The following is a 22,608-nucleotide window of genomic DNA, read 5'->3' on the forward strand; positions in this document are numbered from 1 at the left end:
GTGTTCCAGAAGTCTCTGAAGGCTGTCTTCATTTTTCTTCATTTTTTTTTTCTTTCTATATCTCAGAATGGATAATCTCAATTTTAAATAATCTCAGAACTTATCTTTAAGTTACCTGGTTCTTCTGCCAATTCAGATATTCTGTTAAGTCTTTCTAGTGATCATTTTTTAAATTTCAATTATTGCACTTTTCAACTCTAGTATTTCTTTGTAGTTCTTTTTCATTATATCTGTCTCATTATTGATATTCTCTGATGAAACTCTGTTCTCATACCTCCTCTTAATTCTTTAGACATGGTTTCCTTTAGTACTTTGATCATATTTATAATAGTTAATTTAAAGTCTTTGGCCAGTAAGTCCAGTGTATGGTCTTTATCAAGAACAGTTTCTGTTGACTGTTTTTATACCCCTGTGAGTCATTTTTCTCTTTACATATCATCATTTTTGTTGAAAACTGGACATTTCAAATAATATAATGTGGTAACTGAAAATTAGATTTCACCTTCTCCTGAATTGTTTCTGTTTGTTTAGTGACTTTTCTGTACTGAGTAAGTTCAGTATTCTTTGTCATGTGTGGCCACTGAAGTTCTGCTTGGTTAGCTTAGTGGTCAGCTGATCGGACATACATTTCCTTAATCCTTTGAATCCATAAGTCTCCCAGCCTTTGCCAAAGGGACTCTGTTTGTGTTCGAGTATGTTTTCAGTGCTCTGGCAGGCAACTTCTTGGCCTGCCAGAGCACATCTTTCTTGGCCTTCACTTCTTGCTTACTCAATGCCTGAAGGTTCATCTAGAGATGAGAGATTAGAGCCTTTTTAACTCTTTCCTTAGCATATGCACAGCTCTGTGTATGCACAAAGCCTGTACATGCACGTGGCCTTGTAGATTCCCAAGAATATATTGGAGCTTTTCAAAGCTTCTTATGGACATTTCATTCCCCAGGTTTTTCTTGGAAGCCTTTCGATCAGCCTCTTTTTATCTCCGACTCATAATTCTGCTGCATGCCTTTTCTGAGTGCCCTTCTGTTCTTTGCACTTGCAACTTGTTGAGCCCTGTGCATTTCTGAGACTGAGCACTGTTCGCTCGCTGCATGAAAGTAGTTTGTTGACTTAAGTGTCTTCCCTATTAAATTATGATTCTCATGGAGAACGACGATCAATATTTTTTCTTTTTATATCTGAAGATGTGTAATACCCTTCCAGATGTTTATGGAACAAATGAGTATTATGGACTCTGTAAGAGAAGGGAAATTTCTCATTGATATCATGTGTAGTGTTGAATTTAAGGTTCTTGTTTGGCACTTACAATAAGAATTTGTATGAACCTTTCTTTGCAGCCTCTCATCTATCAGGCATGCACTTGAAGTGTGAGAGTTATTTATATTCTTAACATGTGCTAAATATCCTCCAGTTCCTGATGCTGCTTTGACAAGACAGCTGACTTTGAGTTCAGCAGAGCTGACCTTTTCAAACCAAGCCATAGCTGTTGCTGAACGCCTGATATCGTTTGCTGGGAGGCAAAGATTCGTTCATTGGAATATGTGGCAGAAGACAATCTGCTTCACATTCCTTAGCGTAGTCCACCAAGTAGGTATGATATGAAACTGACGTTTGCTTTTGGATGTACAAATTATATTTATATAATCTAAGATATCGGTTAGATGATGTTTGAGCCCTTTGGATAGATTGAAGTGAATTATGCAACTGGGAGGCAGTGTGTCACAATAGGCAGAGCGTTGACTTTGGAGTGAGACCAGTGTTTATTTGAATGACTAGATTTGTAATCTAGGGTAAATTATTGAATCATTCCAAGCCTGTTTCTTCAGAGGAAGAATCAGACTTTTGGCATCTATTGCCTAGTTACGTAAGAACTTATATAGTTGTTATTATTGACTGTCCTTTTTCGTGTGTGTGAAAACCTGAAATCAACTATATCATTATCATTTCCCTTTTACTTGATAGAATTGTCTCCTCCCCACACAAAAATCTCTACCATAAAAATTTGTATCCGTCCTTGTTTTTCATACTCCCAATATTACCTAATCATTGAATTAACATGGTTATTTCTAAAAAGCTCTATGTATGACTATATACATATATGATTTATATATATATAAAACTATATGTATGTGACTATATATAGTTATATATATGATTGTATATATGATTATATATATATATGATTATATATATATAACTATATATATATGACTATATATATATGACTATATATATATAGCCAAGCTTTAGTTTACGGTGCCCAGAAAGTGATTTCAGTTTTTCTTCAGGTGAGGAAGCAAGAGTCCTTTTATTCATACATTTGGTTATGCCCATTTGAGTTTTTTTTTTTAATTGCAAGGGACAGAAACAATCTTTACCTAATTCAAACAAAATGAAATTTTTGGAAAGAGATTTGGAGGCCTCAGAGAGAAAGAGGAACAAGGATGGCTGTAAGGATCTCGGTACTAGGTACTATGAACAGATGGAGAACTTCTTCATGGAGGGGCCCTGGGAATTACTCAGCTCCAGCTACAAACAGTCTTTGGGTTACCTGGTACAGGATCCGGATTGGGTGGGGGGAAGTCTCATTGGTCCGGCATGAGTCTGTGCTTATATTTAGCCTGGGGAAACAGAAGCCTCAAGATTGATGGTTCTACTAAGACCACACGAAATGTAGGAGTGAAAGTTAGGTGGTGTTATGACCAAGTTCTTGGGGGTGTGGGTGTATATTTGGCAGAGGAAAACATCATGTGTCTACTCTCCAAGGACAACTTTATAGGAACTACCTGAATTGATCAAAGAAACCACTTTGATGTGAACAGAATAAACACCATGTTTTAAATTCAGAGGTGATGAGAAACCTCTCTCCACACTTTAAATCTTTTTAAAGGTTTGGTCAGTGTTTGAAAGTCCAGCTTGTGAAGATTTATAAAGTAGTAGATAGAATAGTGAAAAGTCATGTCATCTGAGGGATGGCTTCAGTATCTAGTAGAATTCTGGTATCTAAAAAGGGAATTGGAGAGGCTAGAGCCCAAACTCACCCTGGATCTGATTCCACCTCTTTGACTTCCATTCACATTAACTCAGGCCGGTATTTAATCAAGCTAAGCATCAGTTTTATCATCTGTAATGTAATAATTCCACCTTTCATAGTTTTACTAGTGTTAAATGACATTATCTCCAGCAGCTAGTGCATCTTCGAATAAACCCAAGGTACCGATATCCCTTCACTATCCTCAGAAAACATTTATTCGATATCTTGACTAGACATCGAGGAAAGAAAGACTAACAATGCATGGTCCCTGCCCTCACAGAGCTCTGTTATAAACAGACAGTTAATTGTAGGATAGCAGCACAAGATGTGCCAAAGCAGAGAGGTGGGCAGTAGGAAATGGAGATACCTCTCATCTGGTAAGGAGAGGTTTTCTAGAGTGGAGGTGGGTCCTGAACTGGGGGAGCTGCCTAGGTGAGATGACGAGGAGGGACACCTGAAGCACACAGTGCTCGGAGGGACTGCAGGTGGTTTGGCAGGGCACAGCCATGCCCAGGGTACGCACAGGGGCACCACTGGAGAGCTGGCTAGGGTTTACTCATAATAGGAAAGGTTTGGGATCTCAAGCCATCAAGTTTTGTCTTTTCCTCTTCCTGGAAAACCTCTTTAGCAAAGTGCAGTTCTTCTAAATATCTTTACGTTGTCCTGAAAGCGGGAGGGCGGGCGTACCTGGTGCAGACTGAATAATGGGCAGGGATGTAGATGCCTGGGAGACCTGGATCAGGTTGTGGCAGGCATCGTAATTCCTTCCTAAGTTAACAGCTGACCTGGCACAGAATTCTCAAATGATGCAGATAGAATAATGTTTTCATTTAGCCAGAGCTAAGGCAGAGTTGCATAATAGATGTTTCCTCCTGTTTATAGGACTACTATAAGATTAGTAAAGATTTTTGTTTGTTTGTTTTAGTTTTTAATTTTCTATTCATTTTAGGAAATACTGATTTTTAAATCAGTATTAATGTCTTTTCCCATGATCTTATAAATGAAGGAAGCCAAAGGACACTAAAACATAAACTTGAATGTAAATTCTAAGTTGTTAAAAAAAATCAATATTTTTTCATCCACCTTACCCCTAGTTAACTTGAATATTTTTCCCACTGAAAATTCCAAATTTTAATAGCCTTGATTCATGAGATCTATTTCAGCAGATACTTCATCAGCTACTTGAGCAACAGGGGAATGTGATAAAAGAGTTTCTTAGGGTCTCAGCAGAAGCTTACAGTATAATTGGGTGACGTCCGACTAATAGGTTTTTTTATTGTGAAATGAACAAGGTCACGGATTCAGGTTTTCTATTCCTGCCAAAGAAGCAATAATGTTGATATTCTAGATGAGGATTTTATTCTCTCCACTCTCCTTTTTTGTAGGCTGTCAGGCCTGCTGGAGATTTACTGGGATTTAATGACACATGCCCTGGGGACTTTCTAGTTCTCTGTAGCTATATCCTGCGCCGGAAGCCAGTGAGGGTTAATCTAATCTAAGAAGCTAATACCTTTGGGGGAGGCAGATTGTACTCTGAGAACCCCCAAGTAGGAAGAGTCTAGGACATACGCTTGAATATATGCCAGTTAAGTTAGATCTTTTGGTCTGGGGTTCCGTTCTTTCTTAGACCACCCCATCTCTAATTTCCAGACAACCCTGAGCTACATCCTCTGATGCTTCATGCTTTCTAGTCATCCCGTGCCACTCAGACTGGTGACTCTTCTCACTGAAGAAGCCTTAGAAATCTGTATGTTACCCCGTGAATACAGTTCCTTTCTTTCAAAGGTCACAACCCCTCAAACTTTTGTCTTCTTTTAGCTCCTGTCTTGTACTTTCAGCTAGTTATTTTTATATTTTTCCTAAAGTTTATAATTGTTAACTGCAGGAAGGTTAATATGATACAGGCTACTTCTATAATACTGGAACTTACTTGGAATAAGTTAATTTTAATAGCTGCATAATTTCCCAAGGAATAGGCATTTCCCAAAATTATTCAGCCATTTCTTCATTGAGGAAAATTTAGCTTTGTGCCTATGTTTTTTTGCCTGTGAAAACAACATGGATGCTAAGATGCCTGCTCTGGAAACAGACACCTTGGTTCATTTCATATTCTTGATATCCTACTTCCAAGATACATTTGTTATCTTAAATAGTTGTTTGGCTTCTCTTCATCTCCTGCTCATCTGAAAAATGGGTAATTATATTTATTTCCTAAGTTTGTATAATGATTAAATGAGTCAAGACAAAATATTTAAACAGTCTTTTACTCGTAGAGTGCAATAAAATGGTACCAAATTTTGTTATTATTATTATTTAAACCAGGTGTTCTGAAATTTTCTCTGATGTACCTTGATGTAGGGTCATTTTTTATTCACCATTTTGGACACTCAGTGGTTCCTTTTAATTTGGAAATGACTATCTCTTAGTTCCAGGAATTTTTTGCCTATTTTTTGATAATTTAACTTTCTCTAGTCTCTCTGCCATGTCTTTCTGTATCTCCTTTCATTATCTTCCTTTAATCTTCATTTTTCTATTTCTTCCTGACCAATGGAAACCTCTATCCTGCTTCTAACACTACAGAATAGTTTTACTTGACTTTGAACTTTATATAATTGGCATCATCACTATGTAGTCTCTGTGTCTAATTTATTTTGCTCAACATAATAGTTATTAGATTCATCCCTACCGTTATATGTAGTTGTAGTTTATCCGTGTTTATTGCTGTGTAGTATTCTACTGGGTAAATGCACCACAATTTAGTCTTCTATTGATGTATAGTTTGTATAGTTTCCAGTTTAGGTCTATTATTAATAGTAGTGCTATACAATGTTTATGGGGAACTACATGCTGTATTTTTCATCTGATTTTTTTCTCTTAACATGCTATAAAGGTCATTCTTTTTAATGTATTTTTGTGAACACAAAATATTCCATTGTATGGCTGTACCATAATTTATTCATCTGTACCTTTGGACTTTCTGTTTATTTCCAATATTTTTCTATAATAAGGAATACTAAAATGAACATCCTTGTACATACATCCTTGCACATTTTCCTAATTCCTTGAAGAAAATTCTTAGATTGCATTGGCTGGGTTGATGTTTAGGTGTATTTGATTATTACTGCCAGATTGCCATCTAAAACATTTATACTTATAGTTCTCCTAATAGTGTACATGAGTGTCTGTGTTCCCCAAATCTTATTAAATTGCAGCTTTTAATTAGCAGCACTTTGGTTACTAGCAATATGTAATATTATTAAACTATGTTTTAGACATTGATAGTTGCTGAATTGCTTTTTTCATGAACTTTGTAACTTCATCTTTTAGAGAATTCTGTATATTTATTAGTATTTTAAAAAGATGCTTCATAGTAAAATAATCATCTGTCCCCCAGCTTGTCACTTGCCTTTTGATTGTATTAATCTTGATTTCTGCAATATGAACTTTCTTATTTTATACAGTAAAAGGTTTGGTGTTATTTTTAGGTTATCCATTAAGTTTGCATAAACTTCTACCTATCTTCAATTCCTTTATGAGAAGACCTAATACTTTAAAGATGGCAGTTCTTCCTTCCATTAATTAATTTCTCAATTAATAAAAAATTCATTTGAATTTTTGCTCCTAACTTAATAAAATGATTTAAAGTTCATGTGGGGACATAAATGGATAAGGTTAGCCAGACCGTTTCGAAAGGAAAAATATTGAGAGGTGATTTGCAATACCAGGTTTTAAAATGTATTGCTGGCATGAGATCCGCTAGTAGATCACCAGCTTAGGACAGATCAGGACAGAAAGTCCTGAGAAAGATCCGTGTCCGCTTATTCTCTTTCTCTCTCTCTCTCTCTGTTCATGGACCATCTAACTCAAATAGATTGGTCAATAACTGGTGTTGAGACAAGGTGGCTGATCATGTCAGGTTTGTGAAATGTCTAAGGACTATCTGTTAGTGAGTTGGAGAAACGGAAGTGATAAGAAGAAATAAAAAGCAAAGTGGAAAATTTGTGGCGGAGGTAAAAGGGCATTTGGTGGCATTCTCAAGCAGTATTGTAGCAAGCCACCAAGATCAACAAGCTGAATATTAATATCATTCCCAAGAGAGAGACTCTGACATTTAGAGTGGGTCAGGTGACACCCCTGATCCAATCAGCTGTGCCCCAGTGGTGTAAACACGTCTGCGCTGAGCCATCCTTGTGTAAATATCCTTGAAGGTGAAGGAGTGAAAGTCAGTGAGCACCACTGGCCCAAAGAAGAGTCAGTCACAGTGAAAGTTCATTTCATGTGCATTCTTTTCCTTCCCAGGCCAAGTTCTTTTCTCCCCCTCCCCCACCCCCACCCCCACACCAAGTGACTTAAATGGGAGAGTCCTAACATCTAGATTCCTTTGTAGGAATAAGAAATTTCTCTTTAGTTCTGTCAAGGTCTAGCCGTGGTCAAAGAGGGAAGCCCCAGCATTATTTACCCTTATCGCTTTTAGGACTTTGGATGTTCCAAGTTAATCTTTTTACTTTTTTCCCTATATTAGGTGCATCATCATCATCTATCTTACACACACACAAACACACACACATACACACACTTACTATGGATTTGTAAAGGTCCCATTCAGTCTTTTGTCCTTGGCCTTTCTGTTCTAGGTAACTTTCTAGAATGTCACTTCTGTAGACATTGACTTTTCATGATGAACCTTTATGTACATATTTAGTATTTTTGGAATTTGTATATTTTTTCATTTTCAAGGTTCATGCTAAGCAGTTTCCTATAAAAGTGTCTGTATCCTTCCTCATAGTTTCTCTAGCCAGGAATAGTGTAGACAATTAAACCTTTGTTTTGGTGTTCTAACTTTAAAGTTGTATCCATTTGCTTTCCTTTTTAAGTCATCATCTCCTAAAGCTCATTTAACTCTGTGGCATTAATGATAATTACATTAAAAATACAGTGAATTCCATTTAGTAATTATATTAGAGTAGCTACTGGAGTTTGTCATCATGGGATAGACTTACTGCAGTATTTCCCCGAAAGTCATTTGTTTGGATGTGAAGAGGTGGCTGTTAGGGAGGAAAGAGGTATCTGTAGACAAATACATTTGAGAAATACAGAGTTCAACAAAATCATACTGATTCTCTAGTGACAGACTTCTCAGAGGCTCAGATAAGCTCATATGCATTGTGCAGCCCCAAGAGGGCAATACAGTTTAAATCACCTCTCAAATTTATTTAGTCCGAGAGCTCCCCTTTCTCCAACCACTTCTGAGAACAGTAACATGAGAAACGCACATTGGGGAAATGGTGATATAATTAAATCTTTAAGTTGTATTAATTTTTCATTACTAAATTTTAAAACGTATTCTCTCTGCCACCATCTTAGTTGGGTATAAACCAGAGAAATTCAGAGGCAGGAGCACCGGTCTGAACATCAGGAGCATCTGAACTGGCTTTTTGTCTGGAATTCTGCTTCCTTCTCCTGGGCTTGCACTCCGTCATACCTAAGTGACTGCTGATCATGGACGTGGAGGCTTCTCCAGCTTTAAGATGCTGTTTCTCTTGTTGCACAGGCAATCTAATTGTGTTTATTATAGAGAAAGGAAGGAAGCTTTGACCAGTTTCCAAAAGAGATTTTCTCATTATTCTGACTTGTCCATTTAGAGCCACTGTATTTCTTTCTCCACGGAAACCATTTATTTCTCTTGAGTCCCAATCATTCTTAGATTTGATATGATCAGATCTGCCACTTGGATCTTTTACTAACTGGGCATCTTAGGATCTCATTTAGAATTCTCAGAAACCGAAAGCCAGTGAAGTGAAGTGAAGGGGACAGATGTGTCACCTTCTGGGAAACTCCAAAGTGCCATTATCACCTTTAATGGAGTGTTTTAAAAGATGAAGTCAGTCTGCGTTTTCACTGTGCCCTGTTTCTTTCTAATCATCAGGAGTCTAAAAGATGGCAATTTATGAAACTTTCCTCTTACCTTTGCAGCGTACAGGTGGAATCTTACTTTTAATTTAGTAATTAAGTAACTTTAATTTTACTTCTGTGAGCCAGCAGGTACATTAGGTTCTTACTCCGCCTCCACCCCGACCGTCTTCACCCCCAAAGTGGACTAAAGATTTACTTTTGACAAGTATAGCATTACTGGCATGAAAAAAAATTTTAATAATTGGAATTCCTATTGTGATTTGTTGGTTAAATCTTGAGATTAGTTTGCATCATGCAGTCATGAGGTTTAAATTACTTAACAAAAAACTTAAAGACTGAAACTGTTCTGTTCTGTATGATTATTGCTATTATTCAGAGACTAGAAGGGCAGATCACCTTCATCTGAATAGCAACCAGTTAATGGGATCTCCTGTTCTTAGCTGTCACATGCTAGAAAGAGTGAGCAGGGAACTCTGGACTCGGGTTTGAAAATCTGAGGTCCGGAGTTCCCCTGTGCATCTCACAGGAAGGCATGTGCATGGAGGAAAGGTGTGGACTCTGAGCCGGACTGAGACACGGTCAGACCCTAGCTGTCATTCATGATTTGTCTTAGAACCTGTAACTATGAGCCTGTGTTTTCTCATATGTAAGAGGTGGTGATCATAGTGATTACCTGTAGGATTTCGTGGGAGTTAAGAATATCAAATGTTATATATATATGAAAAGCTAAAGCATCTGGAAGATCGTAGGTGTTCAATCAATAAAGGTCATTCAAAATCATTATTATTTTTTTATCATAATTCTCAGCATATTCCTTGAAAAATGTTCCATATATTTGCTTTAATTATCATGTATTCATTATGATGCATGATGTCAAATTTTTGCTTTAATTATGATGAAATTAGATATTTTTTGTTTAGTGTTAGGTTTATTTTACCTTATATGCTTATGAAAGATAACTTACAGACAAAAGTGTGTGTAATTTGAACTTTTTAATAATAATATTATTATTAACCAGCAGAAGCAGTAAAAACACTCTCTTCCCCAAGAGACAGAATATTACTGATAGCTTTAAAGCCCCTCTGTAATTATTCCCAATCAAATCCTCTCTCCCCATCAGAGTCCTATTTTTCTCTTTATAGTTTTACCATATTCATTTCTAAAAATATATATATTCTTTGGTTTTCTGTGTCTTTGAACTTTTTATAAAAGGAATCATACTGAATGCATGCTGTATATGTATGCATGTGACATGCTTCTCTGTCTCAGCATTATGTTTTTAAGATTTATCCATGATGATGAATATACCTACAGTATGTTCTTTTTTTACTGCATTAGAGTCTTTGATTGTATGAAATGAATATACACTATTTGCTTACCCTTCCTGTTGTTTACGGATGTTTGGGGTCATTTCCAGGTTTTATTTATTTTAACTTTTCTTTTTGCTATTTTGAATGTGATAGCTATTAATGTTCTTGTATTAGATTGAACTATGTAAACAAGCATTTTTACAGGTCAAAATAGTATAAACTTAGAAATTTCATATGTTTCAATCTAATTGTTGTGTATTTGCAAGATTGTATTTGAGGAATACATTTAGGTATGGCAAAAATGCTAGTTCATAGGGTCCATGCATCTTCAACTTTGAAAATGACATCGAATTGTGTTACAAAGAGATTGTACCAATTTATACCTACTATGTGAAAGTTGCCACTGTCCCACCCCCTGTCAGCACTTGGTAAAGACTTTATTTTGGTGGGTGCGCACTGTGATTTTAATTTGCAGTTCTGTAACTACCAATGAAATTAAGCACATTTTCATATGGGCATTTGCCATTTTTGTTTCTTCTATAAAAATATGTGGACATGGCTTTGGAACTGGGTAAAGGGTAGAGTCTGGATGAACTTTGAGGTGCATGCTAGAAAAAGCCTAGATACCCCTGAAGAAACTATTGGTAGAAATGTGGTTGATAAAGTGATTTTGCTGAGGGCTCAGGAAGAAAAGAGGAGAGATGTAGAGAAAGAGCCTATTGTCTTAGAGAAAACATATCACCATGCATGGAATGTTGATAGAAAAGCGAATGTTAAAACTGTGTCTGGTGAGATCTCAGACAGAAGTGAGGAACATGTTATTGGAAACTGGAGGCGAGGCAGCCCTTGTTACAAAGTGGCAGAGAGCTTGGCTGAATTGTGTTCTAGTGTTTTTGCAATATAGAACTTTTGAGTGATGACATTGGATATTTAGCTGAGGAGATTTCTCAGCAAAGTGTTGAAGGCATGGACTAGTTCCTCCTTTCCGCTTACAGTAAAATGTGAGAGCAGAGAGATAAACTGAAGAAGGAATCGTGAAAAGGGACCAGAGCATGCAGCTTTGGAAAATTCTCAGTCTATTCATATTGCAAAGATGTGAAAGCCTGTTTGGAGGGAACATCAGGGTTGTGGCTGGACAACTACCTGCTATAGAAAGAATGAGTGTGACTCAGGGATCCAACCAACCATTTCAGCAGAAACCAGCAATAGAGATTCGGTTATCCAGGGAAGATCTGTAGAGGACCCTCTCTCTGTCTGATGGCTTGGCCCCCTGTGAACTGCCTAGGAATCCAACAACGTTTTTGAGAACATGTATAAGCAGAAATACTGCCAGCTTAGACTACAGAGAGACAAGATGAAATGAAGGCAGGCTCTTGGACTTCTGAGATTCTACAGGGTAGGCCAATAGAGCGATCAGGCTACAAATGTGTGTTATTTTTCAAGAAAAGGGAAGAATGATCCTGAAGGCAATTTAGAGGTGTGAAGGGCTGCCATTGCCACCAGGGCCAGGGGTTGGGGCTTTCTCCTTCTCAGTTTCAGAGTGCAGGGCCACCTCCCCATTTTCAGCAGGCCAAGCTGTTGTGATTGTACCCAGGGCCAAGGAGGGTGGGACAGCCACCCTTGTAGGCTCAGAAGGCAGGGCCACCCTAGTGGGCACAGAGGACAGAGCATGGAACCGAAGAGGATTATTCTCGAGAGGATTATTCTCGAGAGGATTATTCTCGAGAGGATTATTCTTAAAATCGACGGAATTTACTCGGCCTTCAGACTTGCTCGAGACCCAAGACTTCTTTCTTCTTTGCAATTTCTTCCATCTACAACGAGAATATCTATCTAAGGGTTGTCCCACCCATTGTATTTTGGAAGCTGATAACTTCTTGTCTGGTTTTACAGGTTCACGGCTGGTAATGAATTTTCCTCAGAATGAATCACAGCTCAAGGCTCACCTAGACCTAATTTACATGATATTTAGGTGAGATTTTGGGCTTAGAGTTGATGTTGGAATAGATTAAGACTTTTGTGATTGTTGGGATGGGCTGATGTATTTTGCATGTGAAAAAGATGTGAATTTTGAGGGGCCAAAAGGTGGAGTGTTATGGGCCACGTCGTGTCACCCCAAAATCCACATGTCGAAGTCCTCATCCTAGTACCTCAGATTGTGGCTTTATTTGGAGATAGGATATTTAAAGAGGCAGTTAAAGTAAAGTGAGGTTATTAGAAAGTTAGACATAGACAGAGAGAAGACTGTATGAGGACACAGGGAGAGCATGGCCATCTATGAGCAAAGGTGAGGGGCCTCTCGTGCACTGTTGGTGGGATTGCAAATTGGTACAGCCATTATGGAAAACAGTCTGGAGGTTTCTCAAAATATTAAAAATGGATATACCTTTTGACCCAGCAATTGCACTTCTGGGTATTTATCCAAAGAAAACCAAAACAATAATTCATAAAGATCTATGCACCCCTGTGTTCACTGCAGCACAGTTTACAATAGCCAAGGTATGGAAGCAACCTAAATGTCCATCAACAGACGATCGGATAAAGAAGTTATGGTTTATATATACAATGGAATATTACTCAGCCATTAAAAAAATGAAATCTTACAATTTGCAATGACTTGAATGGACCTTAGAGGTTGTTATGCCAAGTGAAATAAGTCAGACAGAGAAAGACAAATACCATACGATTTCACTTATATGCGGAATCTAAGGAACAAAAAGAACAAAGTAATCAAAAACGGACTCACAAATATAGAGGACAATCTGGTGATGCCCAGAGGGAAGGAGGGTTGGGGGGCTGAGAGAATGGGGTGAAGGGTTTAAGAAGTACAAATTAGTAGTCGATAGATGGTCATGGGGATGGGGAGCATGGCCTAGGGAATGCAGTTAGCAGTAATATATGGATAGGTAGAGAGCCGGAGGAGAGAAAGAGCAATTAGGGGGATCATTATATCAACTATGTAAACATCAAACCAGTGTACTGTATACTTGAAACTAATAAAATAAAATTAAAAAAAAAAAAAAAAGCAATTCTGCTAACATCTTGACCTCAGACCTCTAGCCTTCAGAATTGTGAGAAAATAGATTTGTTGTTCAAGCCACCTAGACTATGGGACTCTGTTATAGCAGCCGTGGAAACCAGTACACCTGCTATTTGCCAGTTCCACTCTGATTAACAGCTTTATAGTAAAGACATTCAGTGTTGAGTAGAGGTAGGGAGAGTGGACTCTTTTGCCCTTTTCCTGATCTTAGGGGAAAACATTCAGTCTTTCATCATTGAGTACAGTGTTAATTGTAGGTTTTTATTGTTTTCATTTTTTTGAAAATGTCCTCTGTATGATTGAGGAAGTTTTCTAGTTTTAGATTGCAGAGGGTTTCTGTCATGAATGGGTATTGAATTTTGTCAAATGATTTTTCTGCATCTATTGAAATAATCATATTGTTTTTCCCTTTTATTCTGTTAATGTGCTGAATTACACTGATTGGTTTTTGGATGCTGAACCAGCCTTGCATCATTTAGGTAAAACCCACTTGGTTGGGAGATGTAATAATCCCTTTGAAATCTTGCTGGTTTGGATCCACTAATATTTTGCTGTGGGTGTTTGCGTTTATGTTTATGATGGCCTTCAGTTCTGGGCAATTTTTTAGAATTATTTATTTGATTTCATTCCTGGATGCAGCCATTCATTAAAATTTATTTTTAGAAATATAGTTTCCTATCATTTTTAGTCATACACTTCTGGGAGGTGTTCTTATTTCAAAATATCATCTTTTCTATTGCTGAGAAAATGGCTAAATAAGATTATTTTACTATATTTTTTTCCTTCGCAGAAGAGTTTATTGATTTCTAGTTTATATTTTAGCCCGTGATGAAAAATTCAAGGAGTATAGTGAATATAGGACTTTTTTTTAAAAAGTATTATAATTTATTTTACAATTACATAAAGTACTTAGAATTTAAAACTTCAAACCATAGATGTATAGAATTTTTGAATATTGCCTTTCGATGTTCCATGGAAATTGACCCGAGGTCTTGTGTATGCTTCATTTTGTTCACAAGCATTATGTATTTATGTATTTATTTCTCACTCAAGAGTTACGATGAATGAAACTGGCAGATTTTCATTTTCTCTTTTTCTTCCCAGCCTTGCCGAAGTTGTCTGTAAATGTTTGCTGAGGGTGGGAGCAGAGCGAGATAGCACCTTATGTGAACACCGTATTTACTTTTGTTTCATAACCAAATTAGTCGATTTTCATCCATGGACGGTCTTTATCGTGCCTTCAATGTGTGGTCTCTCCTTGACTTGTCAGGTCTCGTTTCATCGTCTGTGCTTGGGGTTAAATCATGGGGAGAAAGCTGGATCTCTCCGGGCTGACCGATGATGAAACAGAGCATGTTCTCCAGGTGGTTCAGCGAGACTTCAACCTTCGAAAGAAAGAGGAAGAACGATTAAGGTGAGACGCTTTTATTGCCTTCCTGGGTACAGCGAACCACGTGTGGACAGGTGAAACAGGTTTCCCGAGAATGTTCCTTGCTGCTAGCCTTGAGTTCTGAAGTCTTTATGTCATGTAAACACACACGTATGTTCCTGGGAAGGGTGCCCTTCCCTTGGTAGAAAGGCTTGCCAGCTTCAATGCGGGTGTCACCATGTCAGATAAGAAATGCACTCATACTGTGGTGAGTCTGAATTGAGATGCACTGTAAGTGTAACATACACACTGGATTTCAGAAATTTAGCACAAGAAATGTAAAATATCTCAATGATTTTTATATTGATTACATTTTAAAATGCCAATATTTTGGATATACGAGGTTAAGGAAAAAACATTAAAATTAATTTTTTCCTATTTCTTTTTACTTTTTTTTTTTTTAGTATGGCTACTAGACAATTTACGTTGAGAATTTTTGAGTATAGGAGTGACATGATCTGACAATAGTTTTATAGGATCACTCTGGCTGCTGTTTGGGGAAGTAATCATAGAAAGGCAAGAGAGGCAGCAGAGAAACAGGTTAGGGGGCTATTTCAGGAATCCAGGTGAAAGTCCTGCTGTGGGGACCTTGGAGGCCTGTGTTGAGACAGGTGTCACTAGGTGGAGGGAGCCTGATCCCTAAGCCACCTGTGGAAAGATCTCCAGACCTATACTAGAATCATAGTTTATGCTCTATGATTTTTGTATTGTCAGGCACGTTTACAAAGTGGTTTTTAAAATGACCGTTAATTGCATGGTACTCTGGTGTTCCAGTTGAGTCTTGGAGACATTTCTGAGATAGTCAAAGCCTTTAAAATTTCTCATTTCGTATGTGCTTTCAAAAAGCTAGTTAGCATCCGGATAACTCCCAGTGATTTTCTGATGTTCTAATGGACTTGGTAGGTGGGGGAGTGGGGGTTAGATTTGATGAAATTGTTTCCTGTAACTGCGACCAACCATTAATTGTCAGGGTTTGCTGGACTGACAGTGTACTTATGCCTGCCAAGAACTGCTGGGCCCAGGCTCTGGGCCAGGGCCAGGGGAAGGAAGGGAGGGGGAGAGGGAGAAGAGGCAGAATGGCAGAGCACTTCCCTGCCTGGTCTTTTCCTGAGCATTTTAACTGCTAAGTCCTCATCTGTAAGGGTGTAAACACCCCTTTCGCCTATTAAGGAAGGGAACTAGATGTATCTGGAGACCTATTTCTGTTGCCTTAATGGTTTCAGTTACTCACTTTCTGACACGGCCTGCACTCTCTTTGCCACCTAGGGAGGGTGGGGGGCCATCTTCCGTTTCCCAAGAATCAAATCTAAATGTTGTAAGGAAAAAAAATAAGACCTGCCAAGGGGGCATGGAAGAACCACTGCAGGGGAGTAAAGCCACTTTAAAACTAGAAATAATTTGTGTTTCTAGTCTATTATATGGAAACTCCTTTGAGAATGAATCACCATTTTTTTTAAAAGTAGAAAAAACACAGTGCTTTCTTAATAAATGACTTAGTGACCTTTCTTCATTCTAAATTCATTTCCTTTTAAACAAATTAAAATTGTTTTATAAGAACTTAATTTTTTAAGAAATTTCTTTTTCAAAAAGTAAAATGCCTTTGTTCTGAGTGTTCTTTGTTTGGACAGTTAAATCGATGTAATGAGTTAGCAAATACCCCTAGTTATATCCTTCTTGGAAGCTGGAAGTCGGATCGCCTTGTCTTTACTCAGTTGGAATAAATACACCCTACGGTTTAAGAAATAACTGTGCCTGCACAGTGTGCATCTGTCCCTTGTGGCTCTTGAGATGGCACAGTAACACTGTGGCATTAACCTGCCCTGTTAGTGCATCTGCTGTCTCGGGGGGATGCTGCAAGGCTGGCATCCCTTCCTCTGCACTGGTGGATCAGGTTAGCCAGCTGGTCTCCTGGCAGGACCTGGGAATAACAGAGCCCCGACCAGTGCCTTCTGTGGTGACTGGAAGGTCTGACACAGCTCCTTCTGAGAGAGTTGCTTTGAAAAGGAGACAACCTAGTAGGAGTCAGAACTGGGAGACACCAGGAGAGAACCGGGACACTTGGAGAGGGCAGATGTGGGGTCCTCTGAAATGTGGAGGAGTGTAGGGTACAGAGTATCAATCTCAAAGCTAGAAGGAACCTCACAAGATTTTTTTTAAATCTCCTTTTTACTTACTATTGGCATTATTTATTAATAATGGAAAGGTCGAATATATTAAATCAAAGCTGTTGGATATTCATTCATTTGCTTTGAAATCGTATATTGAATGTCGGGAGCCTCCTGGGCAAATATGAAGGGGGGGTGAAAAGACAGGGAGAGAAATTTAATAAGAGCCTTTACCCCTTGAGGAAGAGCCCAGAAGGTGAGCTAAGTCTGATGTGAATGATTAGGATGCTACAGAGAGTGAGAAATGAAAACACTAAGGCAGACCTGTGGGAATACTTCTACCTCAGAAATGGGAGGAAGGAAAAGGGAAGGGCTTCCTGAAGGAGAGGTGCATGTGATCTGATCCTTGAAGGCAGACAGGATTTTTTAAGTAGATTGATACAAAGTTCTGGGCAGCAGGGAGCATCCTGGGCAAAGGAATAAGGAAGGAAAAGAGGGCATGTTTTCTCAGCCACAGATCCAGACCTGGGGCGGAGCGGGGAGGAGGAGCCTGCTTTGCCCATAGGTCTTGCTTCTATGCTGCTGATTGTATTGTGTAGAATGTGGTGCTCCAGGAATATCACCTCCTCAACATTCCCAGCGACCTCGGGAAGAACACTATTCTTATCTGTTTCCAAAATGGGGAAACTAAGGCTCTAAAAAGATGTGAGTAACTTGCTCTGGTTGCACATAGTGAGAGGTAAATTTAAACCCAGGCAGTGTCACCCCATAGCTGGGGCCAGTAACCCGGACAGCACACTGCCCTGGTACTGAAAACAGGGGCAGTCATGATGCCACGCGACAGAGTGGGTGAAATTAGGGTCATTTTAGAAAATCTGGCACCTGTGCTTGCTAAAACTGGGGGTACATGCAGGGGTGGGGAAAGTAGTAGGGTTTAGGTCAGGATGTGGGGAGTGGTTAGTTGAGACATCGCAATAGCCACGTGTATCATTGAGTACTTCCAACATGGCTTGTCCAAACTGAGATGTAGTCTGAATTTCAAAGCTCTGGTATTAAAAAAGAATGTACATTATCACATTAATAATTATTTTGATATCGAAAACACGTAAGATAGCATATTAAATAAAATACCTGATTAGAATTAATTTCACCTATTTCTTTAAAAAAATGTGACTCCTCGAAATTTTCCATGCATGGCTCACATTATATTTTTATTGGACTGCACAGTTTTGAAATGCTAGGTTAAGCAGTTTGCAATTTATAGGTTTCAGAAGCAAGCTTTCTTCTTCAATTTTGTTTGTGGTTAGTCCTTTTCTATATGAAGTTTTTAGGTACCTGAAGATCCAGCTAAAGTCTTAGCCTCCTAATCGTATATTAGCCTTTGCTGTCAAGTATTGTAATTTCTGTCATGTGGAGGTGGTCCCAGAACAATGCCCTGTATTGGCTTTAATGTGCAGTTTCAAAGGAGAGCACACTGAGTTCATGCCATATTCACCATGGAGAATTGGTGCATCAGGATAGAATCAACCCTTCGATGTGTCCTTGAAGTTAGTGGTTGATCAAGGATGTCATGGCCTTTGAAATAACATGTGACTTTAAAATGACCTCATATTCATAGTTTGTGTAATATCTCTGGCACCATAAAATGGTAACTTATCACATATTCTCCTGTGGGGGTCTGCCTTTAGGAATGGCGGAGAGAGTTTGATGCTGCAGATGTGCTTATGATGTAGAAAAGAGGAAATTATACAAATGCTCTCATTCACTTTTAAATTTGTAGCCCTTCAAAGATGTATAGTTACTAATTTGCAGATTCTGGATTCTGGATACATTCTCTCCATAACCCCATATTCTTTCATGACAATTTTCTACTAGGTTGCTTTTGTGGTTCTAAGTTCCTGATCTTATTTACTTTTCCATTGCAAATGTCAGAGGTTCAGTTCTGCTGGGCTCTGATAAAGCTTTTGTTGCACTAATTCTTGGCCTGACTTTCATGTCTCAGACCTCTGGCTGCAGAAAGCATTTCTTTGGCATAAGGTATGCATAGAACTCAAGACTTAAAAGAGAATAAAGAGGAAGGTTTTTTACAGCCATTATAAAAGCAGCTTTCAACCACAATAATTCAGGCATGCTCATGATCATTGAGCCAGAAATGGCCTGAAGCACAGAGTGGTGAGCACGGAGGGACAGGGTAGAAATCAGTTTCACTTTCTTCCTTGCCCTGTTCTGTGCTGTTGGAATGACAACTCCTGGAATCAGGCCCCTGCCTTAGTGGCCAGGAGCCAGCAAGCCCCTCTCCCGGTCCAGTCTCTAAGCTGATACCTTCATAAGGAGATTCACCAATAGTCTCTATGACTCATGGAGTGACTTACTATGAGCTCCTTCTCCCAGATGGGAGATTTCTTGCTCTAGCTGGGCCCCTGGTGCATTCTGAGTCCCAGCCCTCTGCATTCACCTGGCCCCTGCTGGCCTAACTCTCTGGGCTCTCATTCTGCAGTAGCTATTGCCTGGTGTGGGCCCAGGACTCAAGTTCCCTTTCCTAGTTGATTCTTATCCCCATGCCCTAGGCTAGAGCCAGAGCGCCTAGCTTCCTCCTGCATGTCTAGCCAGTGACCCCTAGCCATCTCCCATCTTATAATGCTTAGCTTGCCTTTTACATCTTCCAGGCTGAACACCTCACAGGCATCAGTGCCTGTTTGCCATCTGGACAAAGATGTCTTAGGCCGTGACTCATTCTGTGCCACGAGTATGCCTGGAGCCTGGGCTTCCTCACTTCCCGAGCCTGCTCCTGGCTCCTGGCTCCTGGTTGGAAGGACATGGTTTTGTGTTGCTTTCCTAATCCTAACTACAGGACTCCCCTACCCCACTGCCCTACTCACCAATGCTGAAGCCTACCTGAGCATTCGTGCCAGATCCCTACCCTGCCCTGAACGAAGGCACAGGCAGGGTCCCAGGTCAGACCACTTGATGGCTATGGCTCGTCTCCATGCCTGTGCTGCCTCTCTGAGCTCTGGGAGAAGGTAGCAGGTGCCAGGGCCCTGCATTTCCCCAGGCCCTGGACTTTGTTTTGACTATATTTTTGATCTTTCTTCTTATAGTATTTATTTATTTTATATGAACTTCAGAGCAAAGGCATGGGCATGGTATTTAATGCCAGGCACTCAGTTGTACTATTTGTCTTGCTGAAAACATAAGAACTAAGGGGTTTATTGATGCTGGTTTGTAGCCAAAGAATCCTCACCTGATGTATGACCTTGAGCATGTTCTTAAATCTTTCTGTGCCTCTGCTCCCCCCACTGTACAATGAGGCTGGCGGGGGTACCTGACTGGAGCGTCATGAGGGTTAAATAAGTTAATACATAGAAAGCCCTGTGGACAGCCCCTGGATCCTAGTGAGGACTCATAAGAACTCAGGATGAGATCTGTTAGCGGCTTACTCCTCCTGGCTGGTTTCTTGGGTCCATGAATTAAATAATTAGAGATACCTTTAAATGTTCATGTCTGTTTAATACATTCAACTAGTTTTATGGTTTGGCTTTTCCTACAGCAAGGTACATTCCTTTTTTGTTCTTGTTATTAGATGATTCTCTACAGGCAAAAAGAAATGCCAGTGTTTGTTTTACAGCTGATGTTTAATTATTTATACCTTTGATGTCTTTCTTTATTTCGTGTATTCTCTTGTGTCCTGACCTGCTGTGGCCAGAGGAGACTCTTAGCTGCCAGGATGTTTTTTTTTTTTTTTTTTTTTCCTTAGAATAGGAGACTCAGATGCCTTTTATTTACCGAGGTTGTTCTATGCATTTTTCTTTTTCCTTGCATACCTCCTATAGGAACTTCTTAGCGGCTCCTTTTCTTTCTGATTGTAGCAACAAAGTATTTCTATATAAAGTAGGAAATGGGTCAGTTGGCAAATGAAGAGTGAATTTCCAATTAGTGGCTCCTTTTCTTTCTGATTGTAGCAACAAAGTATTTCTATATAAAGTAGGAAATGGGTCAGTTGGCAAATGAAGAGTGAATTTCCAATTAGTGGCTCCTTTTCTTTCTGATTGTAGCAACAAAGTATTTCTATATAAAGTAGGAAATGGGTCAGTTGGCAAATGAAGAGTGAATTTCCAAGAAAATCACACTTTCTGCTTTGACAGCTTAAATATGAAGGGGAAGTTTTAAAATATGACGTGGAAGCTCTGAACACATGCAGGCACCCTGGGCAGGACTAACTGGCCTTAGATGCAGCCACTGAGAGTGTCCTTTCCCTCCTGGAGAAGCCTTTCTGCCTTGAAGGTGGCTTCCTAAGCCTTGCACACGGCAGCCTCCCTCCTGGATTGCTGCTTCATGAGTCACATGGGCTCGTCCCTGTCCTCTAGTCCCTTCACTCTGAGCGCACTCTGCTCCAGTATGCCATTAAAGGCCTCAGTATTGCTGATGTGCTCCAAAGACCACCTGACACAGAGGTGATTCGGGCCAGCAGTTGCCATTACCGAGCATGGCAAAGGATGCCTCTGGTCGCAAAAACCCGACTTGATCTTTACGCCTCCTCTTCAACTATGGGAAGGCCGTCCCTGGAGCTGATATTATCAAAACTATCTGAAGTAGAGAATATGCCAGAATAAATGATGGAGTTTTAGAGCTACAGTGGAACTTAAAACTCAGTCCTGAATTTCATTATAACCTGCTCATTTTATAAACAAAGAATCTAAGTCCTCAGGAGTTGAGCGTGTTACATGAAGCAACACAGTGTGTGCCCTGGCCACCTTGCCCTGCTTCCTCTGTCATGACAGTATGTCTCTTGTTTAGTTTTTGTTTTCCAGTGCAGTTAGTATTCAGTTAAATGTCAGAAGAGCTACGGTCCCTACTTTCAAGGGAATATTTAAATTTACTGTATTTCTTAAATGCAAATAATCATTATTTAAAATAAACTTTTTTGGGGGGGTGAGTTTTAAAAATTGAGAGACAAAGTTTGCATCCTTTGTTATGAAATTCACACATATTCATGGGGGATATTATAGCCCAACTCTAGGTACATTGTAAAAATGCCAACAGTTGGCTAACTTCTGCTTCCAGGAAGATGGAACAGAGGTACTTCTCCCTGTTTCTTCCTCTAAGTACAACTGAAAACCCCAGATACTGTATCTAAGACAAACATAAAAAGACTGACAGGTGGGCAGAAGAAGGCAGACTGGTTAAGCACCTTGGGAACTGAGAAATGACATAGTGATGAGTGCCCTGGGTTTTCTTTTTGCCTCATGTATCTGAGGCTTGGAAGTGAAGAAGCTGGCAACCTGGAAATGTCAATGGTCACAGACAAATAAAAGCCCTACCTCCCCCCACCAAAAACAAACACACAAACAAACAAAGCCAGAGGACCAGGATGGGAGCAGCTGAAAAAGACAGAAAACTTTTAGACAATAAGTGTTATATTCCATCTAAACACAGCAAAAAAAATATCTATGGCCCTCACTCTTACCCAGAAAAGACCAAGTAGGGATCTGGCCAGTAACAAGTCCCCCACCTCTCTTGTGGTGTAAGTGGGGCCACGTGGGAAGCCAGACTTTGACATGCGCCTTGCAGAAGCAAAGTGCCTTTCCTCGTCCCTGCCAGGGTGGCGTCGGAGGAGGACTAGTAAAGGATTGAAACTTCCACCATCGCCCAGAGATAAAGAGGCCATTCCCACCGTGGAGTCCGCGGAGACCATTTGGGGAACTGCAGTTTGCATCCAGCAGTAATGAGGAGCCTCCTCAAGTGTCAGCAGAAGACAAGTGGGGAACCTGGACTCTTCTACC

At 39.5% G+C, this 22,608-nt stretch overlaps 1 protein-coding gene across 2 annotated transcripts in view; it reads left to right on the forward strand.

Moving 5' to 3' along the window:
- MYRIP (myosin VIIA and Rab interacting protein) overlaps window positions 1-22,608 on the forward strand; it is a 240,212-nt gene that overhangs the window by 15,213 nt on the left and 202,391 nt on the right. Inside the window, exons 2-3 of one of the 2 annotated variants that reach the window (XM_015591675.2) lie at window positions 12,148-12,226; window positions 14,565-14,708. In XM_015591675.2, the coding sequence (XP_015447161.1) occupies window positions 14,599-14,708 (110 nt within the window). In that variant the 5' untranslated portion in view covers window positions 12,148-12,226; window positions 14,565-14,598. The remainder of the gene's footprint in view (window positions 1-12,147; window positions 12,227-14,564; window positions 14,709-22,608) is intronic. The other variant, XM_015591674.2, reaches the window with a different exon arrangement.

This window comes from Pteropus alecto, unplaced genomic scaffold, assembly GCF_000325575.1.
Source record: "Pteropus alecto unplaced genomic scaffold, ASM32557v1 scaffold156, whole genome shotgun sequence".
Classification (NCBI taxonomy): domain Eukaryota; kingdom Metazoa; phylum Chordata; class Mammalia; order Chiroptera; family Pteropodidae; genus Pteropus; species Pteropus alecto.